General features: G+C 32.7%; 1 protein-coding gene across 6 annotated transcripts in view; it reads left to right on the plus strand.

The window, feature by feature from the left end:
• Positions 1–19963, plus strand: part of LOC114332504 (insulin-like growth factor 2 mRNA-binding protein 2) — a 509159-nt gene that overhangs the window by 444727 nt on the left and 44469 nt on the right. For all 6 annotated transcript variants that reach the window (XM_050642734.1, XM_050642736.1, XM_050642735.1 and 3 more), the window contains one exon: positions 12435–12609. In XM_050642734.1, coding sequence (XP_050498691.1) covers positions 12435–12609 — 175 coding nt within the window. The remainder of the gene's footprint in view (positions 1–12434; positions 12610–19963) is intronic.

Genomic DNA, 19963 nt, shown 5'->3' on the forward strand with positions numbered 1-19963 from the left:
TAAATAAAAGTTATTATAGTCGGTCAGCTATATGACGGGACAGAGCAGGTCGGTCGGCCCAATAGTCGATTGAGGAAATGAAGCATTTTGGCTCGCAATTTTTTCGTCCAGCATGGATTTACTTGAAATTTTCACAGCAGGTAGGGAATAGTCTAAGGATCATTTTCTATATCATGCCGCTATCATACGCTAAAACCTTGGGGTGGTTGCCACCCCATCTCGGGGGTGGGAATTTTTTATTACATTTTAACCATATAATTCGATAGAAAAAGTGATTCTAAGAAAAAAATGTTTTTTACATTTTCTTCGTAAAACTAATATTTTTCGAGTTATTCGCGTTTGAAAATAACAGTTTTTCGACGAAAAAATCGACTTTTTTAGAGGGTTTTTTGAGAGTACCTCGAAAAATATGCATTTAATCAAAAAAACTGTAGATATCAAAATTGTATCTTTTAGCAACAAAAACCAAATTCTTTTCCAATAATATCCTTAAGACCAATACAAACCGAGATACGTCATGTTAAAGGTTAGCTTTTCTCGTCAAATGCATAATTTGAAATATTCAAAGCTAAATAATGGGAAAAATTTGCATTTTTCGAGGAAAACTTAAATTATCTTTTTTCAAGTATATAATTAGACCTTTCAAAAAATAATAATAAAAAGTTTCTAGCATGAAAATTAAGCGACTTATAATCAAAAAAATGTCGGTACCTGCTTTTCTCTACGAAAATATCAGTGAAAACAACCCCCTAACTACCTTCCTAATTAAAAATAATTGGTCTTCACCTTTCTGCAGTCCTTTTTATATTTGTATTATCAATACACTCAAGGAGTTTGACCCATTTAAAATGCCTAGTTTTGGAAAAATATGATATCTCACTGTGTACTGATTTTCAGCGTTAGTAAATGGATTTAATTACCTTCGTAGGAAAGTAAGTTTGATACCCTCTCAATAATGAGACCCCTCAAAAATGATTTTGTAGGATTTTTAAAGAGCTATAAGACTGGGTAAATTAAATTCCGTAAGATGCATTAGTTTTAATTGGGGCGGGTTTAAAGGGCTCGAATAGGGGGGTGTTTGCTGGTAAATAGAGGTTTTAAACAGCTATATCTGGTTAACTATTCACTGTAATGAAAATATATGCACAGGGTAGTTTTAGTCATTAAAAAAGCTACAATTTAGTAGTTTATAATTTTTTTCATATCTTCAGTATTTTCCATGGAAAAATCCAATTTTTCCAAAATTAGGCATTTTAAATAGGTCATACTCCTTGAGTGTATTGATAATATAAATATAAAAGGAACTACAGAAAGGTGAAGACCAATTTTAAATTAGGAAGGTAGTTAGGGGGTTGCTTTCACTGATTTTTTCGTAGAGAAAAGCTGGTACCGACATTTTTTTGATTATAAGTCGCTTAATTTTCATGCTAGAAACTTTTTATTTTTTTTTAAAGGTCTAATTGTATACTTGAAAAAAGATTATTTAAGTTTTCCTCGAAAAATGCAAATGTTTCCCATTATTTGGCTTTGAATATTTCAAATTGTGCATTTGACGAAAACAGCTAACCTTTAACATGCTGTATCTCGGTTTGTATTGGTCTTAAAGATATTATAGGAAAAGAATTTGGTTTGTGTTACTAAAAGATACAATTTCGATATCTATAGTTTTTTTTTATTAAATGCATATTTTTCGAGGTATTCTCAAAAAACCCTCTAAAAAAGTCGATTTTTTCGTCGAAAAACTGTTACTTTCAAGCGCGAATAACTCGAAAAATATTAGTTTTACGAAGAAAATGTAAAAAGCATTTTTTTCTTAGAATCACTTTTTCCATCGAATTACATGGTTAAAATGTAATAAAAAATTCCCACCCCCGAGATGGGGTGGCAACCACCCCCAAGGTTTTAGCGTATGATAGCGGCATGATATAAAAAATGATCCTTGGACTATTCCCTACCTTTTGTGAACATTTCAAGTAAATCCATGCTGGATGAAAAAATTGCGAGCCAAAATGCTTCATTTCCTCAATCGACTATTGGGGCCGACCGACCAGCTCTGTCCCGTCATACAGCTGACCGACTATAATAACTTTTATTTATATTTAATTTAGATTGTGTGTACTGATTTTCAGCCTTAGTAAATGGTAATAATTACCTTCGTAGGAAAGCAACTTTGATACCCTCTCAGTAAACCCTGTTCTACGTTTCGCTTGACCGACCGCAGTATGTTTCTCTACACACTCACAGTAAGCAACTGTGAAAAATCTAGCTTTAGTAAATTCAAATAGATTTTTTAGCGCTGCCTCTTGGTCTATTAGGTGCAAAATATTTTTATGAAAAAGAAAACTATTGAGGAGAAACAAAAAAATTTTGAGAGAAAAAAAAAACTTTACAGAAGTTAACATTTTTGTCTTCTGTGTTGTTGAATTATTATTTGTAAAATATTGCTCAATAAACATTTCATTATTTTATTTCTAAGAAAGTGACATTTGGTTTGAAATATTATTGTGACATACAAACCTATAAGTAAAGGTCTAAAACCGAAATACAGAATAGAAAATTTTACTACATACTTCCCCCGGTAGAAGGTAGAATGCAGTAGGATTTTGTTAACACTATTAAAAGAAGTCAAAACATTAATAAGTGAATAATATACTTAGAATACAATACATCATTAATTTGTCATGTTTTTCTCTTTGCCTTTCACTCCAGTTAATGCATGGATTTTGATGAAATTTATGGGTATATGTTTTACTTACCTCCTAATTCAAAGTCTAGCCCGTGCCGATATATGCTTATTATTTTTAGGGGTGAAAACTATCCCTTATTGCCAAAATTGAATAAAACTATGGTCTGTTTTTAAACCAGGATGAGCAATTTAAATTTATCGCGCCGTAATGCTTGTTTGTAATTGGTCCAACCTCAGGCAAGTTTACTCCTCTGTTATGAATTTTTGACACTATTGATATTTACGAAATTTTGACACTACTGACAATTCATAGGTTAATTCAGTTATATCGCTGATTTTTTGTGTTTTCATTTTTAGTCTTCTTCTTCTTTAAGTACCGTGCCCAAATTTTTAGGCGTGGGTAGCTTCCATAACAATTTGCCGATATCGTTCTCGATCTTGTGCGGCATGTAACAATTGATCTGCTGATAAGCCAGTCCATTGACGAAGGTTTCGGAGCCATGAATATTTCTTTCGACCAATTCCCCCTTTTCCGTCGATCTTTCCATTGAGTATTAAATGCAGCATCCTGTATCTGCTACCTCTCATTATATGCCCCAGATATTCAAGTTTTCTCTTTTTTATCATCTTCATTAAGTCACCTTCGCCTTGACCTACTCTGTTTAAGACTTCTCTGTTTGAAATGCGTTGAACCCAAGATATTCTGAGCATTCTACGACACGACCACATCTCAAAGGCTTCTAATTTGTTCATCATGTTAACCTTCATGATCCAGGTTTCACATCCATATAGTAATACAGGATACACATAACATTTTAGGAACTTGATTCTTAGTTGTAAGTTCAGCTGAGAGTTGCTCAGAATAGATCTAAGTTTCATAAATGCTCCTCTTGCAATTTCTATACGAGTTTTAATTACTTCATCCGGATTTAGTGTCTCGTTTATCCAACATCCTAGGTATTTAAAATGGTTAACTTTTGTTATTGATTCATCACTGACAATTAGTTGCATAGGGCCGACGTCTTGTTTACTAACCACAAGTAACTTTGTCTTTGTTGCATTTATGTTAAGTCCGTTATTGGAGCATTCTCTAGTGACTCGATCTATAAGGAATTGAATATCTTCGATATTTTCAGCCATGATCGCGGTGTCGTCTGCATATCTAATGTTGTTAAATCCGAAGTCCGTTAAATAGAGGTCCGTTTTATCGAGGTTTTACTGTATAATAAAATATGTATGGATTACCGTCGAAAGCCGATATGATCAACCAAAAAAGAAGATATCTTCGGTAATTTTTCTAGTGACTTTTTATATTTCAACACATTTAACCGAGCGGCGGTAACTCCTAAAATTACGTAATACCGACCACGAAAATCAACTTTGAGGTGAATGACCAATTTTGGTCATGCTTTATGTTTTCGAGGTCGCTGAATCCGAATATGAAGTTTATTGAAGTTATACTTCTTTAGCCGCGATGTGGGTAAATGTATATGTGCGCGAATTCATCAAAAGTCTTGGTCCTGGGCGCAGCTCAAACGTTATACGGGCTCTGATTGGGTGTTGAAATGATCCGTCAATAATTGTTCAATATGGAGGTTATGGATAAACAAATCTTGTGTATATTAGTTTTTATTGTTGTGAGGACAGAAACAAAAGCAAGTTTATAATTGTAGTGAATTTTTAAATAGTTTTTAAAAGCCACAGGTACGTAATTGTAAATGTTTCAGTATTGTAATAAAAAATTATCTACCTACATACCTATTTGGAAAATGTAAAAAAATAATGTACTTACCTATTAGTAGGTAATGCTTTAATTTACATAATTTGATTATGAACAAAATTTCTACAAATCTTCATCTAATATATTGTTTTCTTACTCTATGATTTGTTGTATTTTAATATTTTAATTCCACAAAAATCAAACTAGGTAATTTGATTAAATTCATATAAGTAATAAGCAACTGTCAAAAAGTTTATGGTGTAAACGTTCAGTTGGTGTATATTTCCACATGACAGATACGTGTAGGTGGCACAATGGGAAAGCGCATTGATTTACAATCTAAGCAGCCCTATAATACGCGGGTTCAATCCCCAATGCAAGTTTTTATTTTTTTTATACATTTTATGATTGTAAGTATATTATTATATAATTTTTTTCAGAAAATACGTATTTGGTTAAAATTTTTGGCAACAATTAATGTTCAGAAATCATTTCTTTGTGGCATTTTTCAATGTGTTTGTGTGTGTTTTATTCTTTTATTTTTTTAATTTTTGGTATTATTTTAATAAATTTTTTTGGAAAGTAGTAAGTATTAAAATTAGTTTAATATTTAAATAAAATATAAATAAACTGTAAAGTATATTGATTTCGTTTAAATCATATAATAGAAGTATAACTTCTTACGTTCTTACAAAGTACATACATTATTTTTTTGTTTTATTTAGAAGTGGTGGAAAATGTTCAAAAATCTAATTTTATGCAAAAATGCGAAAAATCAATTTTGATGAGTTTTCAAATTTACCTCGCTGTATTTTATTGTGAAAATTTTACTGTGTCATCTTTGAAGTATTTGTATAACAATGAGATTTGTCCAAAATGTTTAAACAAATTAAAAGGGGAGTTGTTAATTTTTAAACATTTTATCGTCATTTCGTTAGCTTCATGTTTACTTAAAAAAGTTGAGTGACAAACGTTTTAGTTTGTAATTTTAACCAACACAGCAATAAAATATGATTCATGAACAAGTTTTCTGGAAGTTAAAATATGCAATAGGAAAGAAGTTATGTGACTTTATAGACGAGCTAAGATAGAATGGCTAATTGTATCATACTTTATGTTTTGATGGTGCTGAAAACGAAAATTAGGTAAATTTTGAATTTTACTTAGGGAACATTGTCAAAAGCGCAATTTTAACATAAAAATTAAAAAAAAAATGAAATTACGTTTTTTTTGCGTTTAACTCACTAGAACTCTGTTCCGTTTTAATATTTTTTTCTGAATTTTTTATAGTATATATTTCTTACCTTTCTGAAGACAATGGGATCTGTCTCAATCTCTCTGTCTTATTATAATAAAAGTTATGAACTGTTTAAAGTAAAAGATGCAGATTCCTGAATTGCAAAGTTTAATCGCAAAAGTTGAGTGACCAAATTTAAAATTTAGCTTTTTTTAAGTTTATGGAAAAATAGAATACAAAGAACAAAATGTTTTATAGAAAAAAAATGGTGCAAAACGTGATTTCATTTTTTTTTTATTTTTTGGATAAAATTGCGATTTTGATAATGTTCCCCCATCTAAAATTCAAAATCAACCCAATTTTCGTTTTCAGCACCATCAAAAACATACGGATTGATCAGAATTAACCATTCACCACACTGTGCAGTATCTCGAGAAATAAGCGTTTTTTTGGGGGAGTGCCACTCGTCTATAGTCACATAAGCTTTTTCCTATTGCATATTTTGACTTAAAATTTTCCAGAAAACCTCTTCATGACTTATGTTTTAATGCTGTTTTGATTAAAATTATAAGCTAGAAAGTTTGTCACCCAACTTCTTTAAGTAAACATGAAACTAACGAAATTTACAACAAAAATTAACAACTTTTCTTTTAATTTGTTTAAACATCCTGGACAAATTCTATTGTTATCTAAATTCTTCAAAGATGACACAGTAAAATTTTCAAAAGGAAATATTTACAGCGACCAAAGATACCTTGTTTAGAATGACCCAAAAAACCTAAAAATATATTTTTTGGAGCAATAAAAGGTGATCTTATGTATTTGTTTAAAAAAATTGTTTAAACAATTTCTGCCCAAAAATTCCGTCCGGCACCCTTCAGATTTGTTTAAAGGGGACACTTTTGAATATGAATCCGCAAAGAAACCGAATTAGAAATGTTTTTCAGACGGGAGTGGTCTCACCACATGGACTAAATTGATTGGGGATGGAATACTGCTGATTGATATTTGTAGCCCACAAAAATGCAAAAATCAGCTGCGTCGCAGGAATTACTAGAAAAAAATTTTTGGTACTGCAAAAAAGGCTGCAACGAGTCATGTCACTATAGAAAGATAGGGCTTTTTTGTAACGCTATTACATGTGGAAGATGTGCAGGTGCTAACTGCCGAAACAGTGGTCCAATCTCTGACAAATATAAGGAAGGAACGAATGACAGTGGCGACAGTGATGAAGATTAGAAAAAGTTAGTGACAAGACCTTTTTTTTCTTTAAATGTCAAATTGTTTTACATATTTTTCTATACACCTTTGTATAAATTGTTTTTTTTTCTACAATGATATTTTTTTCCTACACTTATATTTTTCATTATGAGGGGTGGTGTTAAGGGATGTAAAATTACAAGAAGATATTCTTATTGTAAATGACAAAAAAGTATCAGTAGCATCTAATTAAAATGAAAAATAAATGACGTGTTCAAATGTATTTTTTATTATTTTTATTTTATAAAGATATGGGTTGTTTTTAAGGGTTGAAAATGAAAAAAAAAAGATAAATAACATTCACTCAAAATACCGATTTCAGATTGATTTAAATTATATAAAAATAAAATAAATATTAGTAAATCACTTTTTTGAATATTTTATTATTAAAGAGGGTGGTTTATAGAATAAATTATTCAGCCAACCAACAATAATTAGGCGAGCGGCACACCCCTTATTTGAGGCTTAGAAATCGAAAAAGCTACCATGATAGGTGAATGGAAAATTTTGGTCATTCTTTATGTTTTCGAGGTCGCTGAATCCGACTATGAAATTTATTTTTATCTAGAATTGGTGGAACATGTTCAAAAATAAAATTTTATGCAAAAATTCGAAAAATCAATTTTTATGATTTTTCATATTTACCTCGCTGCAATCGTTGTCGGAATAGTACGGGTTTTCGCCATTAACTCAAAAATTAAGTATTTTAGGAAAAAAAACAGTCCTAGAAAAAATATGGTATATAAAAAAGTGAAAAAAATGATTATGAATGCATGAAGTCTGTAGACTCAGTAGTGACAGAGCTGTAGGTAATGAAAAAGTAGGTTCATATTCGTCATATTCCAAATCTAATATTTCAACGTGAAATAACCAAAAAATGAAGCACTTTTTGAGGAAAACTCATTACAACTTTTTTAAAGCGTTTAAAAATAGCTTTATTTTTGTTTCTTTTTTAAGTTTCTAGCAGCAAAGGTAAGCAAGTTACTTCTCAAAATAAAGTTGGTCCCTTTTGTTTTTGGTAAAAGGATAGTGAAAATCACCCCCTAATTAGCATCCCAAATGAAATTATTCGTTACCGCTTCACAAGTTGATTTACTTGTGTTTGTATTGTTTATGTGATCTGTAAGTTTCTTCACTAATCACGAGTGTATGCAAATTTTGAACAGCCGCAGCTTAACCCATTTTTGTCTTACAGAAAAACAAAAAATCCAAAATATTCAGAAAAGTAAAATCTATATTTTTTTACGGTTTGAAAATTTTTGGTTTCACTAATACATTTTAAGGGGAAAGGAACAAAATGCAAAATTTTGACGCCTGTCAAAATTTTCAATGTACTTTAAATGTAATCATTTTTTTCGAATCCTGAGAAAACTAATAAGTATTTTTAAAAAATTTAAACGCAGAATGAAAGAATATTTTATTACCGAGGGCCGAAAGTCCCTTAGAATGAATGAAAAGTTTCTTTTGAATGAGATATTTGAAATTAAAAATCACACTAAATTTTCTCTTAGTTTGTCACCCCTGTAACTTATTAAAAATAAACATTATAGAAGTTTTCAAGGACTTTCGGCCCTCGGTAAGAACGTCCTGAAAACTTCTATAATGTTTATTTTAATAAGTTACAGGGGTGACAAACTAAGAGAAAATTTAGTGTGATTTTTAATGTCAAATATCTCATTCAAAAGAAACTTTTCATTCATTCTAAGGGACTTTCGGCCCTCGGTAATAAAGTAATCTTTCATTCTGCGTTTAAATTTTTTAAAAATACTTATTAGTTTTCTCAGGATTCGAAAAAAATTATTACATTTAAAGTACATTGAAAATTTTGACAGGCGTCAAAATTTTGCATTTTGTTCCTTTCCCCTTAAAATGTATTAGTGAAACCAAAAATTTTCAAACCGTAAAAAAATATAGGTTTTACTTTTCTGAATATTTTGGATTTTTTGTTTTTCTGTAAGACAAAAATGGGTTAAGATGCGGCTGTTCAAAATTTGCATACACTCGTGATTAGTGAAGAAACTTACAGATCACATAAACAATACAACCACAAGTAAATCAACTTGTGAAGCGGTAACGAATAATTTCATTTGGGATGCTAATTAGGGGGTGATTTTCACTATCCTTTTACCAAAAACAAAAGGGACCAACTTTATTTTGAGAAGTAACTTGCTTACCTTTGCTGCTAGAAACTTAAAAAAGAAACAAAAATAAAGCTTTTTTTAAACGCTTTAAAAAAGTTGTAATGAGTTTTCCTCAAAAAGTGCTTCATTTTTTGGTTATTTCACGTTGAAATATTAGATTTGGAATATGACGAATATGAACCTACTTTTTCATTACCTACAGCTCTGTCACTACTGAGTCTACAGACTTCATGCATTCATAATAATTTTTTTCACTTTTTTATATGCTATATTTTTTCTAGGACTGTTTTTTTTCATAAAATACTTAATTTTTGAGTTAATTGCGAAAACCCGTACTATTCCGACAACGACTGCAGATAGCAACTGCAGACAGCAACTGCAGACGGCAGTTACAGTTGTCACCTTGACAAATGTCATTACTTCTTCTTCTTCATGTGCCATCTCCTCTAAGAAGGTTGGCAACCATCACGGCAATTCGCACTTTCGACACCGCTGCTCTAAAGAGATCAGCAGAAGTGCAATTAAACCAAGCTCTCAAATTGTTTAACCAGGAGATGCGTCTTCTTCCGCGACTCCTTCTACACTGTATTCTTCCTTGTATTATTAATTGTAACAAGTTATAACGCTCGCCCCTCATAACATGTCCCAGATATTGCAGTTTTCTGACTTTAATTGTATTTAAAACCTCTTTATCGTTTCCCATTCTTCTCAACACCTCGATATTCGTGACTCTATCCACCCAACTTATTCTTAATATTCTTCTGTAGGCCCATAACTCGAAGGCTTCTAATCCGTCCGAAACATCCTTCTTTAATGTCCAAGCCTCCAACCCATAGAATAATACGGAGAACACGTAGCATCTCAGAAGTCTTATCTTTAAAGAAATTGTAATGTCCCTGCTACAGAGTAGTTTTTTCAGTTTGTTGAAAGCATTTCTTGCCTGTCCTATTCTTGCTTTAATCTCTTCTGTGTACTAATTAGTTTCATTAATTATTGTACCCAAATATTTATATTTTTCAACCTTTTTAATTTGTTCTCCATGTACTGTTATGCTTTCTTGGCACTGTTGAGCTTTTGTGATTACCATAAATTGTGTCTTTTTTGTGTTTAGGGACAGTCCGTTTTCTTGGCTGACTTCTACCACTCCGTCAACCATTTGTTGTAAATCCTCAAGACATTCGGCTAATAAAATAGTGTCGTCGGCAAACCGTATATTATTGATTGGTCGGCCATTTACTTTTATTCCCGTGGTTAGGTCTTCTAGTGCTTCCTGGATTATTTCCTCTGAATACAAATTGAACAAAGTAGGAGACAGGACACAGCCCTGTCTGACGCCCCTCTCAATCTGAATTTCATTTGAAAAGGCGTTGTTCTCTTTTACCACAACGATTTGATTATAATAGATAGCACTAATGATCCTGATGTCCCTCATATCTAAGTTTTTCTTTTCAAGTAATTCGATAAGGCGGTTATGTCTGACCTTATCGAAGGCTTTGTTGTAATCCAAGAAACACATATATACTGGCTGATTAACATCCATGCACCGTGTATAATTTTTAAAAAAATTTTGAGTGTATGACTCATTAAACTTATTATCCGGTTGTCTTGGAATTCTTTTGCATTTGGTTTTTTTTGGCAGTGTTATGAACGTTGACAGCAGCCAATCTCTGGAAATGATTCCTGTAGTGTATATTGTATTAAATAAGTCGACCAATATTCCAATTTGCTGTTCTTCTATTAACCGTATTATGTCTACAGGTATTTGGTCAGGACCGTTGCCTTGTTGTTCTTTGTTCGCTTTATCGCCTCTAATACCTCATCTTCTGTTATGTCTGGGCCGTTGTCGAACTTTTCCTGCTCTAGTACTAGAATAGAATAGAATAGAAATATGCTTTATTGTCTCTGAAAATTTTTACAATTTTATGGACAAAGCTTACATACAGTCAAAAGAAAAACATAATATAAATAACAAATAACAACTACAATTTTTACTAAAATTAGATAAATCGTCAATAATATACAGTATAAGATATAAAAGCCAAGACAAAAACAGTTAATTGCAAAATTTATATATAAATTGCAAATTGAACATACAACAAATAAAATAAAATAGGTCCTACTATCTCAGTCCGTTCGTCTTTAAATAGCTCTTGAATATATTCCTGCCATCTTTTAAGCCTTTCACCGACGTCTATAATTATTTTGCCCTTTTTGTCCAGCAGTATGTTTGACTTTTTCTTAATAACGTCATTACTATGCACTATTAATTTGTATAAATATTAACAACTGACGTTCTGTCGGACAACATTGTTACAGTGAGATGTTAGAATTAGTATCATACACATTAATAGTGCAAAGTAGTGACGTCCGTCACGGCGACAACTTCAACTGACATCTGCAGTTGCCGTCTGCAGTCGTTGTCGGAATCGTACCTTCTTAAAAACGTGGTTTTATTGTTAAATTTATTTAAAAATGAACATTTTTACTCGCAGATAACTCGGAAAAGTATTTTAGTGAAAAAACGCTATAGAACAAAATTGCTTAGTATTAGTCAGTTTATCTATCTCCGGACTTATTTTGAGAATATATTTTTTCACCCCCGAGAAGGAATGAAACTCATCCCCAAGGCAAAAGCACATCGCCACAATATCACTTTTTTTCTGACATGTTAGCTGTGCCAAATTTCATGTCAATCCAAGCGGTTCTTTAAAATTTGGAGGTGTTTCAATATTTTACTGTCAGTGAATGGACTATTAATGATTATTATTTTTAGTAGTATTATTTGTTATGAATATTATTATTCTCAATTAGTAAATCTTCATGTTTATTATTTTACTCTATAATTACCGATAATATGCAAAAGTAACAGCTCTATTTATTCGTCATTTGCGCCAGCTAAAATTGCTATTTCTAATTGCTTTTCCTTATTGTAAGATGAGTATTTTGCATTATGGCATTCTTTAAATTACCAAATAATTAAACCTAACGTTTTACTCTTTCCAAGTAGATAATAGCCTTCGGGAAATTAAAAAAATATATCAAGGAAGGTAGAAAACAAAACCGATTAAATGGAATAGAAAAATAAATAGACAGATCTGATCAGAGATTAATCGTATAAGTTAATGCATTGTTTTTTGTTTTGTTTAGCACCTTTAACACTTAGCATTTTGGTACGCTATAACTCAGTTGTCACAAAATACCGCTTTTTATGGATTTATAAATTATAAAGAGTATGTCCTTTTATCTTAAAATATGCCCACGCGCTAGGGTAAAGTTAAAGTGGTTAAAGACAGCAACGTCATAAAATCTTGCTTTTAGAAGCTTAAAAAGTCCTTTTGATGATAAACGTAATTTTTTTTCTTATCTTGTTTATATTATTTTTGTTTTTAGAGCTGTAAATCAGTTAAATGGTGTTGAAGTAGAAGGTAAAGCATTCAAAGTAGAATTGGCTGTGGAAAAACGGGGGAAACGTAATCCTAGAGGACCAGGTGCTGCTTTTGGAGGTCTACCCGGACAAAACAGACAAACTGACTTCCCCTTAAGGATATTGGTACAAAGTGATATGGTAAGTAAACTTTTTTAAATTATCCTCCGAATTACACTAACACGTATTGATTAAATTTTGGAATAAACTTCTATTTACCCTTAACTATGCCGAAGTGTGCTTGTACCTTGGGATGAAATCCAACACAACTGGGGGGCTGAGATTCAATCCAACTGGGGGTTGGAACCTTTATATTGAAAATATCCTCAATGGTAGGGGAGCAAAGTATGCTAAATGTGCAGTCACTCGAGCGCTTTGGGGACCTATTGGGTTGTGAAAAATAGGTCCTAAAACCAAAAAAAGTTAAGTAAAGTTTTCCATTTTAGTGGGCGCTTGCCATTTTTTAATTTAATTTTCCATTTCCAACAATCGTTTTTTCCGAATATAACGCCATCTATCCATAATTTGAAAAAATGTTTCGAATAAAAGTTACTTATTTTTACGTAAGGAATCCAAATCTGCAATAAAAAATGGGGACTCCTATTTAGGATTTTAAAGTAACCCCCCACCCCACCTCCGTGGGATGTCGTGTGTGGTGCCATTGTATAGATTTTTCAAAAATATTGAATAAGTGTATTTTACAGTTTTTCGATCTGATGTTCATTTCGCGAAATATCGCGGGATTCGTATTTAAAATATTAAATTTACCCCCACCCCTCTCCGTGGGAAGTCGTGTTTAGTATCATTCGATATATTTTTAAAAAATATTGAGCACAATTTTTTTAGTTTTTCGATCTGTCATTTATTTCGCAAAATATTCGCTTTTTTCTTGTGAAATTTTGGGACTCACCCATTTCCTTACGTCCGGCTCAAATCGTCAGATTTTTGAAATATACACTCTTTTGCATGTATTTAACTTACCTTATCTTAATCTGACAATTTCGAGTTTTTTTAAGGATAGATTTTCTTTTTCGGGCCCCCCTTAACGAACTCCCCTGTGTTAACAGCCAATATATGGTAGAGGTACATCTGCAGGGTACCAGATTTCTCCCCATATGATAATCTGACGCGCTCGAGTAACTGCAAAAATCCCCGCTTGGGCTCCCCTACCACAAGAATTGGTAGAAAAATATATTCTGTGAAAGAAAAAAAAAAGTGTTCCATAGAAACAAGTTTTTGAAAAATCAATACTTTTAAACTTATTCTTCATTGAAAATTTCAATTTTTCTTATGTTTTCCGATCGCTTTTTCACTATTTCACGAACCAAAAACTTTCCATTTTTTGAAAGAACTGTTTATGGATAAGATGCAGCTTCTAAACAATGAAAGAGATTTTTATTTTTGCTGCAAGCATGATACAAACCGAGTTATAACTTATTGACGGGGGCAATTTCGTATTTAGCAAAAATTTTTAAAAACTCAAAACTTTTGCGAAAAGAGTTGTTCTGGAACTGTTTTCTTGTGGCACGTCTAAATTAAATATTATGTTTACATTTATGCGAGTAGCCACAATTGATTGTAATGAAAATTACATTTTTAACTGTTGTTTGACGTTTTTATTTCTATTCCGATTGAAAACGATTTCCGGAGTGGAAATCGGAACGTCAACTAGTTAAAAACGAACTTTTTCTAATGTCCTTCAACTTCTTGTCAGTTTCCGTTGCCACAGTCGTTTTCCGTTGAGGCTGTCCTTTTTAGCAAAGTAAGATTTTACAAAACGAGTCTGTAGACTCTAATACAGAGTATGGCATTAGTAAAATAAGAAAATCTACGGTTTTGTTTTGATTCAAATCTGTCTCCCTCCATCCTCCGTTAGTACTTTTTCTAGGTTTACCAACTTGAATCGAGTCGAAATTAATTTCACTTATTCCCCGTTAGAGGGCGTTCTAACCATACTGCGATATAAATAGTTTTAATTTATATCGAGAAACTACGGCCGTGTTGGTGTAAATTTATCTTCCTCAGAGCCTCCTTGACAACAAGTAGACCTAGAAATAGTACTATCGGAGGATGGAGGGAGACAGATTTAAATCAAAACGAAACTGTAGATTTTCTTATTTTACTAGGATTTTACAAATTATGATATACAGGGCCATGGCTCCAACCCCCATTCTTCCGACCTCTGTTCTTGGAGAACCAGGATTTTTCTATCGGGTTTGTCTCCCTTAGCTGATTTGTTTCAGTTTTCAAGCGCCGGAAACTCACCTTTAACACATTCGCTGCCACTTACATTCAGTCACTTTCGTTATGGACTCAATACGAAAAGAACCCTATTTAATTCCACAGGTTACGAACGCCAAAAGGCGTCAGTGGCAGCGAATGTGTTAAACCTTCCTCGTCCGCTACATAAGGGTTTGCTCACTACGGAGACCAAAGGATGGTATCCTCGCCTAGAGCATGGTATCGTACCCTTCATATTCGTGAATTCTCGCATTTAAAATAATGTATTTATTTTACCTGGCGATCGAAACTATGTTATCGATCGCTATGTAAAATAAATGCATTATTTTGAATGCCAGAATTCACGAATATGAAGAGTAGGATACCATGCTCTAGACTAGGATACCATCCTTTGGTCTCCGCAGTGAGCACACCCTAACGTACGCCCACTGCACGCCATGCATATTTTGGTACGTTGCTTCTTTGCTAACACTTACTAACTATTTTTTTTTGTAATTCTTACCATTAAAAAGATAAGTATTTGATTGAAGTAAAATTCCAAAATTTTGTGTTTTAAATAATTTAAAAAGGTAAAAAAGGGTTCAAGGCAGGTTTTGTTTATATTCGATTCAGAGTTGGACTACAATCTCCATATAGCAACTATTTCAGCATCCTTATGCATCATCAGTGAAGTTTATGCAGTCACAACTCTGAAGGGAATATAAACATTCTGCCTCTTTTAAGGCAAACCATCGCGAAGCAATGAACCCACCTTTTGAGACGCATCTAGCGACATCTCTCGTATTACGAGGAAAACAACGAAAAGCCCCAGATACAAAGTTTACTACTTTTTAAACAATTAGAATAATTGAAATAAAAATATAATAAACAATATTTTAAATCTAAGACTTTTCGTTAATAAACTGCTTTCTGGCTGCATCCCATATCTCCGGATTTTACAATATATAATCACGTAGAGACGACGAAAATAGGAGAAGGCAAATAGAGGACACTTAGGCCACGCATTTACCTTCTCCTCGTCTAGGAAAAGGACCGAAAGACAGTTTCTAAATACTCAAAAAATGAGTAAAATGAAAAAGATAAAAAAGGGTTCAAGGCAGGTTTTGTTTATATTCGATTCAGAGTTAGACTACAATCTCCATATAGCAACTATTTCAGCATCCTTATGCATCATCAGTGAAGTTTATGCAGTCACAACTCTGAAGGGAATATAAACATTCTGCCTCTTTTAAGGCAAACCATCGCGAAGCAATGAACCCACCTTTTGAGACGCATCTAGCGACATCTCTCGTATTACGAGGAAAACAACGAAAAGCCCCAGATACAAAGTTTACTACTTTTTAAACAATTAGAATAATTGAAATAAAAATATAATAAACAATATTTTAAATCTAAGACTTTTCGTTAATAAACTGCTTCAAATTTAAAAAGGCTTCAAAATGGCGTATTTTATAAGTTGTAAAATTAATTTGTTATTGCAAAATCGTTAAAAATTAGTATTAAGTTTTCATACATAAATTGTGAAAAATGTTACACTGCAACGGGATTATTTGTAGATTTTTATGAAGACTAGTCGAAGTAAGGGGATCCTGTAAATCTATGTTTAAAAAATAAAAGAAAACTTCAGGTAGGTACTATTTACGTACATTACAAATATGTAATTGAGTGCAATTTATTTAAACAATTTTTGAAAACCAAGTTTCCCCAAAAATCGATATTTTTAGGAATATTATTTTGATTGATATTAGCAACTGTTGATAACAGAATTGAAGCATTGGAAATGTGAATTCATTGACGGATGCTGACGATACCTTTTACAACAAGAAAATCTAATGAGGAAGTACCAAGGAGGGTCAACAAAGATAGACAACAAACTGCTAAAGACTTAATCACCGGATAATGTCTTATCTGGCAGGGGAAATCGATATGGAATACTACAACTGATTCGTAAAGGTAAAATAGAGGACTGTAGAAGTGTAGGAAGAAAACCAGTTTCTTGATTAAAAAATATTCGTGAATGGACGCAGATATTATCAAATCCAGGACAATTATTATTATACCATATTGCACAAGATCGAAAAGCCGTCGCTATGTTGATTGTCAACGTCCGATAATTCTGATATGGCATGTAATGAAGAAGAACTGTTAATAGTATGTTTTGAGTATGCTTTTGATTTTATGTATGTAGAAATTGGTCTTTTAACTTTATTTCTGAACTTATTACAGGAATCATGCATTTTTGTCCGGTAATTTATTGTAATAATGAATAGCATTATTATGCGGAATGATGTTTTTTTGTAATATTCAAAAATAACTTATTTATATTTTTAGAAAAATGTGTTTTCTATAGAATATACAGTCCCTGGCCATATTATTATGACCACCTATGAATTTTTACAAAAATCAACTATTTCACTAGGTACGTTTTGTTTAAAATATGATTTTTAAATTTAATTTTGTTATGCAATGTTAATGTTATTCATTAACTATAATATATTTCATAATAAACAGCAATAAAATATTTGAAAATGTTACATATTTATATTTTTTTAATATTATGTTCAACTTCTGACCTTAATCAAATGGAAAATATTTGGGAGCTGTTAAGACAAGAAATTTCCGATGAAAAGCTCACTAACGAAATTGTTTTGATTAAAGGACTAATATATTGTTGAAACCACAATGACAAATTGAAGTAAAAAAAATTTAACTGCATTCAAAGTATGCCAAGACGGGTACTAGCGGTAATCAAAGTTAGAGGGAGCCCAGCAAAATATTAAAAAAACACAAATATGTGATATTTTCAAATTGTTTATTGCTGTTTATTATTCAATGTATTATATTTAATAATAAACACGAATAAAACATTTAAAAACATCACATATTTTTATTTTTTCAATATTTTGCTGAGCCCCCTCTAACTTTGATTACCGCTAGTACCCGTCTTGGCATACTTTGAATGCAGTTCAATTCACTTTGCTTCAATTTGTCATTGTGGTTTCAACGATATATTAGTCCTTTAATCAAAACAATTTAGTTAGTGACCTTTTCATCGGAAATTTCTTGTTTTAAAAGCTTCCAAATATTTTCCATCTAATTAAGGTCAGAAGTTGAACAAAATATTAAAAAAATATAAATATGTAATATTTTTAAATATTTTATTGCTGTTTATTATTAAATATATTATAGTTAATGCATAACATTAACATTGCATAACAAAATTAAATTTAAAAATCATATTTTAAAAAAAACGTACCTAGTGGAATAGTTGATTTTTGTAAAAATTCATAGGTGGTCATAATAATATGGCCAGGGACTGTATTATATTCAGTGACATTAGAAGTGTTACACCCAGAAAGAATCATTTCTGGAACTTAATTTTTTGGCGACAGGTTACATTTTCATTAAGAATAAAACGATAACATTGGCAAGACTTTTTATTGACATGTAATCAAAAAAAATTAATAATGTGTTTGGCGACCCCCTAGCTGAATACACTCCTGTACACGTCTAGACTGGGCATTGACAAAATGAGATGATCGATGTCTGTTTGTGGCACCTCGTTTCAAGCAACTTGAATTTCATGGATTAAGCGTTTGGCCACACGGGCGATTTTTTACGGCCGCCGTGAGACCCGTAAAAATCAGCGCGAAAATGGGTCCCACGGTGAGAATAGTAGATGGCCAGACTGAGCTGTAAAATATCGCGCAGCAACAGTCTAGCCATCTACTATTCTCACCGTGGAACCCATTTTCGCGGTGATTTTTACGGCTCTTACGGCGGCCGTAAAAAATCGCCCGTGTGGCCAAACGCTAAAACTGTGCCAGAGTCTGTGGAGGATGGTGCAAAGTGGACAGTCTCCTCCCCATTATATCCCACACATGTTCGATAGGATTTAAACCCAGTGAACGGGGTAGCCACGGCAAAAAATGAACGCCAGCTTCTTGAAAAAAGTCCATAGTTTGACGAGCAATATGGAGACGCGCGTTGTCTTCCTGAAAAAGGGCGTTTCGACGGCCGTCTAGATAAGGCAGTAAACTGGTTTGTAAGATGTCATCAACATCTGTCAGACTGCCTCGAATAAACAAAAGTGATGATCGGCTACCACAGGCATTAACCCCCCAAACCATTACTCCAACTGTCCTGTGTAGATGCCTCTCAACAGCAAACCCGATATCTCGTCGACTTATCGTCTGGCGAAAAGGCGTCGTATGGCGGCGTCTTATCATCTTACGACCATCATGCATACCAAAACAAAATCGCGGTTCATCGCTGAATGCTGCATTATGCCATTCTGCCACCCAATGCTGCATTATGTCATTCTGCCACCCAATGCTTCCGTTCTCTGCACCAATTCAAATGTTGAGGACAGTGGTCCGCAGTCAAAGGAAGCACTCGTGGTGGGCGGAATGAAACCAGTCCAAAGGCTCAAATGCTACGGTATAGGGTACGTCTAGTAACAGGTCTACGTTCTACTCCAAACCATTGGTCAGCTATTTGACTCGTAGTAGCAAAACGGTCTCTCAGACCCAGGAGTCTAAAGCGTTGATCTTGACGCCCTGTGGTACGCCTCGGTTGACCAATTGGTCCTCTTCGTGTTCCCCTACCTTCGTTTGTCCACACACGACATACTCGCATAACTGTCATTGCCTTACAATTAACACGACGGCCAATTTCGCGATACGACAAACCCATATATCTATCGACAATAATTCTACCCCTGTCAAAATCGCTAAAATGGTGCTAATTTTGGTGTCTTCGAACACCAAAGCATATTCTTTGCATATTCGAGGCATATTCTTGCACTGAATACAATTAGACTGAGAAATCATAACTAAAAATATCCTGTACTAACCGGTCTTCATAAATTGGTCTTTTCCCAAAAAAATTTAAAGATAAAACTTTATTTTTACAAAAACTATAAAAGATAAAACATTGATATTGTTATCATAGCATGCTTTAAATATATTCATTGTGCTGCTAAAAAATTAAGTTCAAGAAATTATTCCTTCTGGGTGTAACACTTCTAATTTTATTGAGTATATAAAAACTTAATAGTAGGGAGTCTTGGATGACAAATTTGCAGTTACTAAAGCATCATGGGGACCTATTGGGTTATGAAAATTAGGTCCTAAACCCAAAAAAGTTAAGTTTTCCATTTTAGTAGGGATTTTCCATTTTTTAATTTAATTTTTCATTTCCAAAAATCGTTTTTTCCAATTTCATTACCATCTATGCATAATTTGAAAGTATT

This window comes from Diabrotica virgifera, chromosome 2, assembly GCF_917563875.1.
Source record: "Diabrotica virgifera virgifera chromosome 2, PGI_DIABVI_V3a".
Classification (NCBI taxonomy): Eukaryota; Metazoa; Arthropoda; class Insecta; order Coleoptera; family Chrysomelidae; genus Diabrotica; species Diabrotica virgifera.